General features: G+C 42.8%; 1 protein-coding gene across 1 annotated transcript in view; it reads right to left on the bottom strand.

Moving 5' to 3' along the window:
• Positions 1 to 15,506, bottom strand: part of LOC121433222 (lymphocyte antigen 75) — a 122,996-nt gene that overhangs the window by 70,804 nt on the left and 36,686 nt on the right. Inside the window, exons 14-23 of the mRNA XM_041631570.1 lie at positions 14,110 to 14,191; positions 11,381 to 11,449; positions 7,536 to 7,650; positions 6,056 to 6,091; positions 5,192 to 5,367; positions 3,738 to 3,805; positions 3,402 to 3,481; positions 2,459 to 2,598; positions 793 to 898; positions 187 to 347 (exon numbers count right to left, since the gene is read on the bottom strand). Coding sequence (XP_041487504.1) covers positions 187 to 347; positions 793 to 898; positions 2,459 to 2,598; positions 3,402 to 3,481; positions 3,738 to 3,805; positions 5,192 to 5,367; positions 6,056 to 6,091; positions 7,536 to 7,650; positions 11,381 to 11,449; positions 14,110 to 14,191 — 1,033 coding nt within the window. The remainder of the gene's footprint in view (positions 1 to 186; positions 348 to 792; positions 899 to 2,458; positions 2,599 to 3,401; positions 3,482 to 3,737; positions 3,806 to 5,191; positions 5,368 to 6,055; positions 6,092 to 7,535; positions 7,651 to 11,380; positions 11,450 to 14,109; positions 14,192 to 15,506) is intronic.

The following is a 15,506-nucleotide window of genomic DNA, read 5'->3' on the forward strand; positions in this document are numbered from 1 at the left end:
CAGGCGTGTGCCACGTTGCCTGATTTACGTGGTGCTGGGAATCAAACCCAGGGATCTGTGCCTGCTCGACAAACACTCTACCAAGTGAGCTCTATCCCTAGTCCCTGGACTGTTGCTCTTGATTTAGTCATTTACAGGAGACGCAAGTGTCCCCAGCAGTCCACAGATGACTGAAACATAACTCACATTTGCTGGGATGCTCAGCCTCTGACTGACCAGCAGCGGGTGGAAGTTGCTGTAGGTAAGGTTTCTGCCATCTGTCCACTTGCTAATTCTGTCGTAGGCAGTCCAGCGCAGACCAATCCACAAACTACTTTCCATTTCCGGAAGCAAGGATGTAATAAAATCTGTTAAAAAAGGAAATTTTTAGAAAAGCAGTTGGTTCCAGAGAGATAGATAGCCCCGATGACCTGAATTGGATTTTCAGAACCCACATGTTGGAAAGGAAGGAAGGACAGATTCCTTAGTGCACGCTGTTCTCTGATTTTCACATGTATGCACATGAACACGCACGCGCGCACACATACACACACAAATAAAATTCAAAAACAGTAGAAAAGCATTTGGATTATCTATCAAGATAGCCTTTTACCTTTTCTATGGAAAAATGGTTTCATTATATAACTTTATTTTAATTCCCCACAGCCTCCTAAAACTAACTTGGCTCCCAACCCGGAATGAAACAAGGTTCCCAGCACATAGCACTTGCTCAGCTGCGCTGGGGCCCTAGGCTTGGTCCCCAGCGTTACAAAAAGACAAACAAAAGCCACGCCTTCCCAGCAGTCCTGGTACCTTGTTCACTCTTGCTCAGCACAGAAGGAAGGGTGCCACCGTAGGTATGGCAGATGCTGCTTGCTTGAGAAAATGGAACCCGCGCAGAGTTGACTTTTAAAAAGCACTGTAAACAAGAGACACACATAAAGACTCTCAGATTCAGACGCAAGAAAACCGCACGAACAGAAACTGCCTCACCCTTTGGAGCACTGCTACCAAGCTGTGAGCTATGGAAATCAACAAAGCACTCTCGCACGACTTCAAATTTATACCTTTGATATAAACATGTGACAGGCAACCTTTGAGCTAGTACGTGTACTTTAAAAGATGTCTCACTGTGTTGCAGTTTTTGTACTCGGCTGACCATCTCACAATCTCATTTAGTTCTCAAAACAAATGAGGAAACTGAGGCACAGCAAAGTGAAGCAACTTGATCTGTGAGCAAAGTAACTGCGGCGTGGTAAAATGGGCATTGTGATCCTATGCCATCTGACATCGAAACCCGGGCTCTTAGTCATCACTCTAGATAGTAAACAAATCTCTTCTCTTCTGGGTAAGACATTCTAGTGCAAGCTTATACCACTATGCACATTAGCATAGTGCCAGCACCTTGGGGGGACTTAAAAAGATTATCCCCTCTTTTTTTCAATTCAAAATGTGGCTGGCAGCATAGCTCAGAGATAGTTACACTGCCTGCTGCCCCACCCTACAACTAATCCAGACATCAACATAGTCCCAGTTTCGTTACAGGTGCTTCTGCTGCCAAACACATCTCTTCCTTTCTCTGAGACGATGAACAGTTTAGGGAGGAGTAGTTTGTTTCAAATAGTGCTCCCTGAATCATTCCCCAGTTTTCTTCAGTTCTCTTACAGACTGGCTGCTTCAATCAAGTTGAGCCACAAGCAGTCACTTGGAGATTTCCAGAAACAGTCCCAGAAGGACCATGCTGGGCTCCAACAGAAAAACCCCGCGTTGAGGATGGTAGAGAAGAAACAAGGACCTCGTTGCCATTGATGGCTTTGTGCAGTTCTGGCACCAGCCTGGCCTGAACCCCTTTAAACTTTCAAGAAAGAGAGAGAGAGAGAAAAAAAAAGTGGTCACATTTGGTGACAATTTCTTCTTAGCAACCCAATAATCTTGTAACGGATGGAGACAGCAGTGTGGCATGTACGCCCCAAAGAGGCGGGCAGAGAACTCACCGTTCCCCAAACCTAGCTCATCACTAAACTCTCACATGGGTGAAATCAAAGATACGCACTTTGTAACACACCTGTGCCCTATGACCTAAGGTGACTGACGACGCTCCTTGGATTTTCTCCTTCAGGGAGAAAAGGAAACAGCAGCCTTAAATGAAGTCAGTTTCCTCAGGGAGTGGGGTTAGCTGAGACCATTAAGTGAACTTGAAGTCAGTTTCCTCAGGGAGTGGGGTTAGCTGAGACCATTAAGTGAACCTGAGCCATTGTCAGAGCAACTTCAGCAACTCTGGTGTTGGGAATGATAGAATACAAAGACCTATAGGCACCCCTAACTTGGGAGAGGAGATCGATAGCACCTGTGATTCTGGTACCAGGCATGTTGGAGGCCCCTCTCAGAGAGGTGTCTGGCTGGGCTACCCTTCTACCACAGGCCGTAGAAGCAGATTGAAAGCAATCATGGCTTACACAGTGCAGCAATTTCCTTTTACCTTATTCTGAAACGGAATCCATTCCCCAGTACACCGGACTTTAGCCGCAGGTTCTGGACTGTATTTCTCTAATGAAGACACATTGTGCTTTTCACAGACGAACGGCAGCTTGTCATTACAGTCTGAGAGTTTACTTAAGTCTGGAAAAGGAGAGCCGGAATGGCGATGACGAGACTCTTTTGTTCAGTGCATTTTAATAATAAGAAAGATGGGCTTCATTTTATCATACAGTTTCTGGTGCTAGGGATGGCCTGAAGTCTACCCTCAGCCCCTTTAAGGCTCTGTAAAGCAGCCATTCATGATAGTTAAACTATATTCTGGGCCTTTTCTACTTATTTCTGACTGTACTATAATCATATCAAGAGGTTATAGGACAGTGATATAGTCTGTAAAAATTACACACCTGGTAAAGCAGCCATGTCCCCGAAGAAAGATGGCATGGGACAGGAAGGGAGTGGGCAGGGCTGTCTAAGGGGGCAGAGCCACTGCCTGCTCAGCCTTGCAAATTCAGCTATCTGCTTATCAATTATGAACGTGCTAAGCTTAGGCTGAAGTAACTACTTGAGGATAAAAATAACTGAAAATGTCCACATTGGGAGGAGCTTTTATTTGGAATCCGAGCGACTGTCATCAGTGGTAAATGAAGAAACCACTGAACCTTCAATCAAAGAGGGAGACAGATTAGGCAGCCACTGGATTTGAAGTTCACATGCTATGTGGTCAACGCTGAAGCATCAGAAAAGATCTTACTGGTGGGGCGGTGGTGGTGCTCGCCTTTAATCCCAGCACTCAGGAGGCAAAGGCAGGTGAGTTCGAGGCCAGCTTGGTCCACAGAACTAGTTTCAGGATAGTTAGGGCTGTTACACAGAGAAACCCTGTCTTGAAAAACAAAAAACAAAACAAACAAAAAGCAAACAACAACAACAAAAAGAATAGACTTTACCAAGAAACCACATCTTGGCTGAGATACGCAAGCATTCATCTCCAAAAGGTATGGAAAAACGATGCCACGAGTGTCGGGATCTGAAAGAAAGCAAGCGAGGTGACAACTCCCAATGTCCTATCCATCTTCTTTACCCCAAATTATTGCGGTTATCAGTTTCATGGTAACATTATTTTTTATACCACTTTTTGATACCAACATGCAAAGGAACTCGGTTTCCCGAATGTCTGGATTAGTGTTTAAAACTGTTTAGAACAGCGATCCATTGGCACAGGGCATGCAGGACGGCTTCTTTTGTGATCAGTGGATGAAGTTGGTATCTAAGGTGTGACGTACCTCAGGAAGTAACGGTCCATGGGGTTCACGCTCGTTTTCACCCACCACTTCTGCTCCTCGCCAGATATCTGAAAACCAATCACACACCGTCCTTACATGTGCTAGATATGCTGGGGGACTCCAGTGTTTGGTCTCAAAAATTATATACACCAGGACCTTCCAGCAAAAATAATTGGATTTATCTTGTTTTATATATTCATAGGTTCTGTTGAGATTCAGAAAATGATTGCTATAAGCATAGCCATATATACTTGGACCAATGTAATAATTGGGCATATAGAATCTTGATTAGGGTAATTATAAATTTTTTAAAATACTAATTTCCCTCCCAAAGCTATTTTGCAATTTAATGTTATTTCTTAATTTAATTTTCTACTAGTAGAAACAAGAAATTAGCTACCAAGTTTTTAAAAATTATAAAGAATAAGGATTAGTCAACAAAACAGGACTCATAGAGGCTCGTGGAGACTGAAGTGACAATCAGGAAGCCTGTATTAGTGTAACCTATGTCCTCTGCCTGCATGTTATGGCTGTGTAGCTTGGTGTTCATGTGGGACTGCTAACAGCAGGAGCGGGAACTGTCTCTGACTCTTTTGTCTACTTTCGGGACCCTTTTCCTCCTATTGGGTTACCTGATCCAGCCTTAACAGGAGGGGAGGTGCCTCATCTTACTGAAACGTGATATGCCATGTTTGGTTGATATCCCTGGGAAGCCTGCCCTTTTCTAAGGAGGAGGAGTGGATCTGGGGAGAAGGGAGCTGTGGAGTGGACTGGGAGGAGAGAAGGGAGGGGGAAGCTGTGGTCAGGATGAGAGAATAAATAAATAATAAATAAAGAATAAGGATTATTTACATTCTCTACTGATATCTACCAAGCTGATATTTATTATCAGTCATGTGTATTTTAATACACTAAGCAAGTCTCTTTAGTCTTCCTAGCATGGAACAATGGTTTTGGATGTTGTAAATCAAATTGTATTTTGAATGCGCATTTAATCTCTCTCCCCATCCTCTTCCATTCTTTCCTCCTCCCTTACAATCTCTCCCCCAACTCTTTATCTGTCTACCTATATAGTTCAGACTGGTATGTTCTCAAATTCACAATTTTCCTGTCCCAGCCTTCTAAGTGCTAAGATTATAGACATATATTACCATGCATGGCTAAGATTTGTGTTTTATAGACTTTAGAAATATTTCAGTGAAATAAATGTAAGTATAAGAAATTAAAGTGCATTTGACGTGCTAGAAAGATGGCACTGGTTGCTCTTATAAGGATCCAGGTTCAATTCCCAGTATCCACACTGGAGCTCACCACCGGCTGTGACTACAGTTCTAGGGGACGCCCTCTTCTGGCCTCTGCAGGCACTGCACGAATGTGGAAATGACATATTTAGGCAAACACATAACAGAAAAATAAAGAAAATCTCAAAAAAAAAAAGCATCTGTTTCAATTACATTTGCTATTTTGGTTCTGATAGCTTTTAGTTCTGCAAAAGACGATATCGTGGCAAGATAGCTGTGATTGCTGGCACAGTACAGGACAGCTTCTTCGTAGTTTAAGTGGGGGTCGTCAACAAACCAGTACTCGCTTCTTTCGATTATAACGGGGGGCCCGTGAATTCCAGCGCGCTCTAAAGAAAAAAACGGAATTACAACCGTGATGGTCAAACAACATGGCTAAGCATGGGTGTGTTCAAAATGGGTCCTATGTCGTAGCTACTACTGTTTAGATAAGTGTGCCTCGAAGGCCTGCTGGTTGACCAGGGCAGGATTCTTTTGGTAGGTGGAAGACCCATTAAGAGGGAAGGCCTAGTCGGAAGTCTGGTTATACTGAAGAGTGCCTTCACAGGGAGCACTGTGACCCTGGTACCTCCCTTTCCTCCTTCACCGTCCACCACCGAACAGCTTATTATATCACCGACTCCCTGACACAGGACATCCTGTATCACAACAGGCCAAAGTGCTGCTGGCTCCCAGCGGAAACCTCAAAGTTCTAAGACAAAAGGAGCCTTTTTTAAAAAATGTAATGATCTCAGTTAATTTAACCCCGTAACCCACTAAGATTCTGGCTCTCTGACCGGAGGAAGTGCTGTCCATAACAAAATAAGGACTTCTGAGCCTGTCGCTAGACCAACTGCCCTGTGCTCAGAGAAAGAAACTCCATCTCTGTTCCTTCACCCCATACCATTCATGCACCTCTGCTGCCCGCCGGCATCTCACTTGAGCATGTGAGAAAAAAAATTAGCAATTAACCACAAACAACACGCATGATCAAAAAAGATGGAAGTAACTCCGGCTAAATTTTGGCGCTCAGCTTACCTGGATTGTACCAGTCTGGTATTTGGGGAGTGCTACCTGCATAAGGAAGAGAACAATGGCTTATGGTTAGTTCTGGCTTATAAAGCATGCATCCTGTAAATGGAGTCATGGAAGTGATATGAGGCCTTGTGGGGCTTTTATTTTGGAATGTTGAGTTAGGAATTTCTGAACGGAATAGTTCAGGGTTTATATGAACGCATGCTTTCGTGCTTATCTTCGACAAAGGCAGACTTATTAAGTATTGCTAGTAGTCTAGCATTGAGTATGTAGTTCAATGGTAAAGTACTTGCCTAGCATGTCCAAGGCCATGGGGTCAATCCCCATTATAAGAACAGAAAGAAAGACTTGATGGCTGTCTTTTAGAAAGTCTTTTGTATTAAGGAAGTCACAAAGAACACGTGACCAGCAATTACAAAGTACAAACAGCAAATGATGATTCTGTAGCCATCACACAATGCACCAAGGGAGGTATGGAAAAAGCCGGCACTGTTCTAAAGGATCCTGAGTCTCTAGTCTGTAAACATGGGGTGGATTTTTACAAATTCCCAAGATGGTATTGGAAAAATATACAATGGTGTATTAGAGACTCTTTTAAGAAGATTAAATAAAATGGAGGAAACCAAGTTAGTCACTCAGGATTCTGGGATGGAAGCAGGAAATATGGTATGCTTCACAGGATTAAAGCCAGGTCAGTATCCACAAGCCCGCGCACACCTTATCTTTGCAACGCTCTGGATGAGATGGCCTGACTCCATGAGCCTCCAGTTTCTACTCCCGTAAACAAGTGCTTCTACTCACAAAGGCGGGGAAGATTGGGATTGGGCCTAAGAGGCACCAGGACAATGGCCCTCACCAGATTCCAGAGGTTTCCCACATCATTTGCATATCAGCCGCAGTCACACTGATTGCAATAAATATATAATTTGCTTAACCTTAGAAATTACGGGGTAAATTTGTTGAGCCTCATTTGATGTGGTCTGAAAATTCATGTGGTTATGAAACCCCAAAGCACCAGAAGCCCTTCCTCAGAGGCTGCCTACACAACATGTGTGTTTAGTTTTTCTCTTTGGGACAGCACTCCAGGTTTTGGATACTTTTCACAATAGTGCTACAAGACAGTTAAAGTTGTACATGGCTTCCTGTTTATAATAGGGTGTTACTATGTAGCCCAGGCTGACAGCAAGTCTGGCTGTCTTGTCTCAGCCCCTGAGTGCTGGAGTCAATAAGTGTGTACCACTCTGCCTGATCTCCCCGCCCCTACCTCTCTGTCATTGCAGGCTCTACTGTCATTTTAACTAGTTTCTCGAATTTTAATTTCCATAAAATATTAGCGTCTTGGAGTTCACTGAAAATTGCTTCTAAAGTTTACAAGAATCTGTTAGATTTTGGTTTCTTTATCATTGCTTCATTCTCCCCAGATTGCCTCCTAGTCCAGTGTTTGCAGGGTTGAAAGTGGAGAAAAGCAGTAAGGACCACTTGCCTTTTGGAATCTGGCACACCCAGTCAAGCTGCGCATCACAGGCAAAAGGCTTCAAATAAACAAATTTTCTCTCGTCGTAGAAATACCAGCTTCTTAGCCAAGGACTGTCAAGTACCTAAAGGAGGAAGAGGATGGCAGAATATTCTGAAACTGTTGCAGCTCTTTGCAAACACTATAAGCTAGGGTATCCTTCTCTACTTTATTTCCAGCACCTGTCATACTCGCAAAATTAACAGATGAAGGCATGGAATGTTTAAACGGTAGCAGTTTGGGCAAGAATTTTTCAAGTGACACAGGAAACATAAAGTTGTGTTTATGTTCAAAAGGCTAATTGTTCTCTTTTTTTGTTGTTGACATAAAACTTTAGACTTTATACTTTTTTCATTTCTTTTTAAAATTATAATAAAAACTTCTTTTTGTATGCATTTATTGTACTGTGTTGCAGAAGATTTTATGCTAATATATATTATACACTAGTGTATATTATATGTTAATATATGTTATATGCTAATATATTATATACTAGTGTATATTATATGCTGTGTATATTATATACTGGTGTATATTATATGCTGGTGTATATTATATGCTGGTGTATATTATATGCTGGTGTATATTATATGCTGGTGTATATTACATGCTGGTGTATATTACATGCTGGTGTATATTACATGCTGGTGTATATTACATGCTGGTGTATATTATATGCTGGTGTATATTATATGCTGGTGTATATTATATACTGGTGTATATTACATGCTGGTGTATATTACATGCTGGTGTATATTACATGCTGGTGTATATTACATGCTGGTGTATATTACATGCTGGTGTATATTACATGCTGGTGTATATTACATGCTGGTGTATATTACATGCTGGTGTATATTACATGCTGGTGTATATTACATGCTGGTGTATATTACATGCTGGTGTATATTACATGCTGGTGTATATTACATGCTGGTGTATATTACATGCTGGTGTATATTACATGCTGGTGTATATTACATGCTGGTGTATATTATATGCTGGTGTATATTATATGCTGGTGTATATTATATGCTGGTGTATATTATATGCTGGTGTATATTACATGCTGGTGTATATTACATGCTGGTGTATATTACATGCTGGTATATATTATATGCTGGTGTATATTATATGCTAGTGTGTATTATATGCTGAGCATCTCACACTTTTCAAGTTTGGGAAAGACTAAATAGAAACGGGTATTTGTTTTGATGGTCTCTAAGCCAGACTATAGCAGAGCAGAGCAGAAAGTGACAGAGACACCCGGGCCCAGCCACCCGGGCTCTGTGTTGCTGTGCCCCTGCTAGGATGCATGACCCATTTATGCTCATGGTTCAGGATTGTAAAGAACGCTGAAGGCATGAGCTGCAAAGAACCTTCGTCTCTCTTATGATTCTTTTTCTCTTGGGGCCAAATTCATGGCTACTGTGGTGGGAGAGGCATGCATCTCTAGATGGGAGAACACGGCCCTGGCCGAGGTTCTTCCTGATACTGGTTGTATTGGCACCCCCTCTATTCATTTATTCTGTTTCTGGTAGGCTTAAAATCTCTTTATACGTGGAGATCTATGTACCTTTCAAATCCAGTTCATTGCATCAGTGTTCTAGACCATTCTGAAAACTATATCAGCTTCTCTGAGTTTTTTACCTGCTCTGAGTTGTGAATCCTGTAAAATGGACGATGTCATGATGCTGACCCTGGAAAGAGTTGCACTGAAGACTGCGTTCTTCCCGTTTTCACTTGCATCCACCTTACCTTCCTGAGCCTTTTGGATTTTGGAGTGAAGGAGCTACACTCTCCTCACCCCTGGCTTTTCTTTTACTTTCTGTGGTTCCCTCAAAACTGCTTCTGACCCTTTGCTTTCGTAAACATTCAATTCCCCCTTTTCACTTCTAGTTCCTAGATTGCGACTTACTGTAGGCTATGTCTTATACCTCTATCATATTTAACCGTAACATATCACGGCCTGTGAAAGACACTGCTTCTTCTGCCTGTTTCTAGGAAAGGCTCATCACATAGGAAGCCGAGAAAGCCATGAGCGAGTGAAGTCCAGAGGAATGTGTCCTGTTGATGTGGAACAGTCATGTTAAGGACCCCCAAACCTTCCCCAGGGGTTAAGAATATAGATGCCGACAGTGTGGAAATGAGTACCATAGCTTTCTCCCCTGGAAATTTGTAGCCTGAGGACTACTCGCCTACTGAGACTGCTCCTACTGAGATGAGCTGAGCCCGTCTCTTTGATCAGCTGTCTGCAGTAACGCCACCTTGCAGGTGAACTCTATATAATCAATATGGTGAACTCCCAGGGTGCTGTGGTTTCGCCAGCAGAGACCCCAGTCCTCCTGCTGCCGGCTTTTCTATGTCAGTGTCTCTCTTTTCTTCATTCCTTCAGCACCCTGGTCAGGTCCAGCCCTGGGGATACGCTAGGACATGCCAAAACAGTACAGTAACGAAATATCCTGGAGCTGGATATTTCGTGTGTGGGCTGAAGTGTTACTTCTGACACATCTACGCTGAGATTTCTTTCTCAACTTAATGATTATGGTAACAGCACCCACTTCACAGGTTGTGTACATATTAGGTGAAATAATGTATACAACATGACTACCTCAGTGTCTGGCTCATAAAGAATCTGTATATTCAATACTGCCACCAGAACGCCACTACTGTTTTCATTCTCATAATAACCACCTCATGGCATACACCTTCTCTTTTGCATATTGGAACCCAACTGGTACCCAATAGTACCGCGGCTTAATTCATTGTCTAGCTATTGCTGTGCTCTTCTGAAGAGCACAGCCTGTCATTGATAGCTTCTGGTGCCTTTATGCACCTTCCAGATTCATCGTTCATAAAATGGATAAACAAACGGATTCTGCACAAGATTCCTAATGTGTCTGCGATATTTTCCAGTCTTAACTGCCAATTCTCGAAATACATCTCAAGATAAAGTTTCTTCCCATTCTTGGCTCACAGTCACAATCTTGGTTCACGTTGCCCTTTCTCCATTTTAAAAACACCCTGCTGCCTGCCCAAAACAAACAAAAAACTCAAGAGTACTAGCTTAACTTGACAGCAATCTAATTTCCCAATAGTTGTTTTTTAAATTAAAAAAGTACAATTATATGCATAAGAGTGTTCTGCCTGCATGTATCTGTGCACCCGAGTGCTTGGTGCCTGGGGAGGTCAGAAGAGGGCAGAGGATCCCCTGGAACTGGAGTTAGGAGGGTTGTGAGCCATCGTAAGGAAACCCAGGTCCCCTGGAAGAGCCATCTCCCATCCCCCAAGTATTGTTTCTGATGTAGAACCAAATAATACTTCCGGAAATACCCTGTTCTCCTGCTGCCCATCATCAGAATCCACTTGCATTTCCTGCACTATTGCCCACTAGAAAGCCTTGCCCTACTGCCCCTGTGCAAACTCTATTCTCCCTTGAGACCAAGGTCAAGCCCCAGCTCTTTCTGAACAGGTCTTAGAGATCGCTTCCTCTTTGGACCTTTCTTCAGCTACCTTCAGCCCACTCTTCCGAAGCATCATCATCCTACATAATGATGATAAAGCTACGGATTTCATTTTCTTCAATTAGTGTAAGTTAGACTGTCTGGGCACGTTGCTCACTGCGCCGGCATCACACTCCAGGAACAAAAGGTGTTCCATGGATGTTCTGCCTGACTATAGATGATGTCAGATTTGTGTGTGGTGTTGAGGACTAGCCCAGGGCCTCACACAGGTAAGCAGAAACTCAATCATCGAGCTCCAACCTCAGTTCTTGGGTTTTACTTTTCATGCTGATTTTCCAGTATGGTACTGACCTTGATGGCAGCACAGTCTCTGATGTCATAATCCTGCTGGAACTCCTGATGCATGATCACAGTAGACACCTGGAAAGATATGCTTGCCTTGAGGACGGGAGTCTGATGGGACTTTGGCTACTTACATAGAACTTAGGCAGCTTTCCTAATTCAAGCACGCCCATTTGCCTCTGAAAGAAAACAGTTTTGTGCTTCACTCTGTGGAAGATCTGGATGTTACATCAGGAAAGGACTCAGGAACTGCAATAAGGTCTTACGTTTCCCACCAACGCCCAGTCTCAGAAGTGCGGTCAGCAGAGCGTTAGGGTCACCTCCGCGTCAGAAGCCACAGCTGAAAAGGACTTTTTAGGTTTTGTTTTGTTTTGTTTTCATTTTTCAGGACAGGGTTTCTCTGTCCTTGGCTGTCCTGAAAACTTTCTCTGAAGACCAGGCTGGCCTCGAACTCACAGAGATCCACCTGCCTCTGCCTCTGGAGTGCTGGGATTAAAGGCGTGCGCCACCACACCCAGTGGTGACTTTTTAGTATTTTGACCAATCATATTCAGTATTTGTGTATTTGATCAGTGGTGTACTTGATCAATTGATTTCAGATATCCTCCAACTTGAAAACACAAGCCTGGACACTTACGTTTAGCAAGAACACAGAATGAACTGACCCAAGTAACACTCTGAACTGAAAACCATGACTGTCTGGGAAATGGACACTTAGAAGAGTCATGTACCTCTCTTTAGAAGGAAGTAATATGAAAAGTATTATCTAAGGACCTTTTCAAAATAGGTTCGCCTATTTTGCTTAATACAGATACTTTCTTCCTTACATAATTAATGTCTTTGGATGATAAAAATACTTTTCTCTCTCTTTTTTTTTTTTTTTGGTTTTTTGAGACAGGGTTTCTCTGTGGCTTTGGAGCCTGTCCTGGAACTAGCTCTGTAGACCAGGCTGGTCTCAAACTCACAGAGATCCGCCTGCCTCTGCCTCCCAATTGCTGGGATTAAAGACGTGCGCCACCACCGCCTGGCTAAAAATACTTTTCTGTTATCAATAGATAATAGAAATGAACACAAAGTAAGTACAAATGAAAACTCTGGAAAAATGATTTGTGCTCTTCAAAGATTACCATGGTGTCTGCATACCTCCATTTTTTTTTAAAATAAAAAAATAGAGAGACTAAATATACAAGTTTTTAAAAAGTAAAAATAAATGGAGTCAGTGGGAAGGCTCAGTTTGGGTGAAGGCTGCCAAGGCTGACGGCCTGAATTCAATTCCCAGCATCCCCATGTTGGGAGGAAGGAACTGACTCCTGAAAGTTGTCCAGCAGCCTCCACTGCGCCATCCGCAGGCACACATGCAAAAATAGCAAAAATGAATAGAAGAAGATGAATACTTTGCTTTTTCTTTCCTGCATCATATCAGTAAGTCTCTTTCTCAAAATGTGTGTGTAAATGACTCTAACGATGTAGATGTATTCTCCTGTCTTTCTAATGGAGGTAGAAGTGCTTACGCCTCTCTGCCGTTTTAAAGTCCCCACAGAGAACAGTTGAATCTAGCCAGTGAGCATCTGCATTTCCGGTCACAGCAGACATAGATGCAGTGGGAAGAATGCGTTGTTCACTAGGGTCCCGCATTGCACAACGATGGATCTCTTGAACTTATTGCTTATCTACCTAAAGTTTCGTACGTTTTGAGAAACATCATCTCTGCCTCAGTCTGCCCCAGTCCCTAGTAACTGCCGTTCGATTTCCCCCTCTCCCTGTTTTCCTTCTTGTGTGTATTCATTGTACATGGTGCTGTGTTACATAGGGACACATTCATACAGTATATAATATCTACTGAAATATTCCACCCGCATTCCCTACCCTACCCTTCCTCCTCCCCATGCTTCTCGTCGGTCTCCCTTGTTTTTCCAGACAGTTGTGCTACTATTTTAATGCCATATCACAGGCCTTTATGTATCTCTATAAAACACATGATTTTATGCCTCTCTGTAAAAATCCAAGAACCACAAAACCAGTGATTTTATTTCTCGCTTTGAGACAAGGTCTCAAGTATCCTGGACTGTGCAGGAGCTTTGGGCTGGAATCCCATCTGTCTATTTTTGGTTTTGTCCTCTGTACTTTTGAGTTCATATTCAGAAATCATTATCCAGATCATGCCATGCGATTTCCTGCTACCCTTTCCCTAATGGCTGCATAGTTTGCATTTAAGTCTGCAGTGTATTTTGAGTTCACTTTTATTCATGGATGTGCATATAGGTGTGTGTGTGTACACAGATTTCCTGCCTTTCCCTCTTGCGTGTCCTGGCAATTTGTCAGTAATCGGTTGGTGTTGTGGGAGCTCCTTCTGCTCCTTCAGCCAATAGCCGTTGAGATACCAGCCCATTGGGGCGTGGTCTCTCTCCCTTTAAAAAAGTGGCTATTGGCTGAAGGAGTGGAAGGAGCTCCCACAACAGGTTGGCTCTTGGTTCATTATTTATTTCTGTTTTTTCTCTCCTTTTCTCTGATACTAGCATGCTATTTTGGTCCCTGCAACCTTCTGAGATCAAATGATTAGAGGTTGGTAGAATTATATCCCCGGAGTCGCTCTTCTCTTGCAGACTTCGTTGGCTAGTCAGGTCCTTCTGCAGTTCAACACACATTTTAGATGTGGGTGTTTTAAACCACCAACTTACTTGCTTTTGAAACAAACATTCCTCCCATGTTGTTCTCCCAACAAGGAAGTTTTAACTTACTGGTGTCCGATCACTCCACTGCCAGGACCCTTGTAAGTCAGGGCTTCTTTTATTCAGGCCAATCCACAACCAACGCTGCCCACTGCGTTAGAAAAAAAGGAAGAGGCCACGTTAGAAGTTTACGACAACACTTGCTAACGACAATATTTAGCATTCACGTGTTTAAAGTGACTGAGACACATATGTGTATTCAGATTTGGCACCAGCAGAAAAGACGACCTCAGGGAACACAAAGAAAGAAATGAAATCCAGCCCTTAGTGATGTGGGAGAGTCATATATCAATCTGTTGATTTCATTGGTTAAGTAATAGACAAACTGCTTGGGCTCATAGCTTAGAACATAGGTGGGTGGAGTAAACAGAACAGAATGCTGGGAGGAAGAGGAAGTGAGATAAGACGCCTCAGACAGAGACGCCATGCTCCGCTCTCCCAGACAGACGCGATTCAGCTCCAACCCAGGATGGACATAGGCTAGAATCTTCCCGGTAAGCGCACCTTGGGGTGCAACACAGATGATTAGAAATGGGCTAAATTAATATGTGAGAATTAGCCTAGAAGAGGCTAGATAGAAATGGGCCAAGCAGTGCTTAAAAGAATACAGTTTCCGTGTAATTATTTCGGGGCATAAGCTAGAGCTAGCCATGTGGGCGGCCGGGTGCCAGGGACGCAGCCCGCCGCTCCTACTACTACACCTTAGCCCAGAGCAACCATAGAAAAGGTACCTTGTGCTTAAAACTAAAGTTTAAGTTATTTTCTGTGTATGAAAGGCAAAATCTACTCTGCTTTGGGCTTTTTTTTTTTTGACAAGGTTTCTCTGTGTAGCTTTGGAGCCTGTCCTGGAACTTACTCTGTAGACCAGGCTGACCTCAAACTCAGAGAGATCTGCCTGCCTCTGCTTCCTGAGTGCTGGGATTAAAGGCATGCGCCCCACCATCCAGCAGCCTGAATATCTATATACAATGTTTTAGTGACCTAAAGTACAAACCTTACTTTACACCACCCTCTTACGTTTTTAATAAAATAATTGCCGCTGGTCAAAACAACACACATGTATAAATCTAGTGCTTAGAAGCAGAAACAGAAGGAGGGCGGTTGTGAAGCCAGCTTGAGTTATTTAGCCTGTTTTAGTTCAGCCTGAGTTCCACAGCAAGTCCCTGTCATAGGAAAAAAACAAAACAAACCAACAGCAAAAACAAACACATGCTCTCCTTTTCTCAACATTCTCAAAGTTTAGTATCTGTCAGTGTTTTCTCATCTGTTCAACTTCAACTTGTTTAATTTAGAGACGATGAGACTTCTCCACTTACATTTTCACTGTTCTATTGTTATATTTGTAGAGAACAGCCACTAATTTGTAGACTAGCTAAATCCAGCAGAGATAATTAATTCCAGTTTAA

Source organism: Microtus oregoni, unplaced genomic scaffold (genome assembly GCF_018167655.1).
Source record: "Microtus oregoni isolate MIOR12 unplaced genomic scaffold, Mior012 000037F_ref0000500, whole genome shotgun sequence".
Taxonomy (NCBI): Eukaryota; Metazoa; Chordata; class Mammalia; order Rodentia; family Cricetidae; genus Microtus; species Microtus oregoni.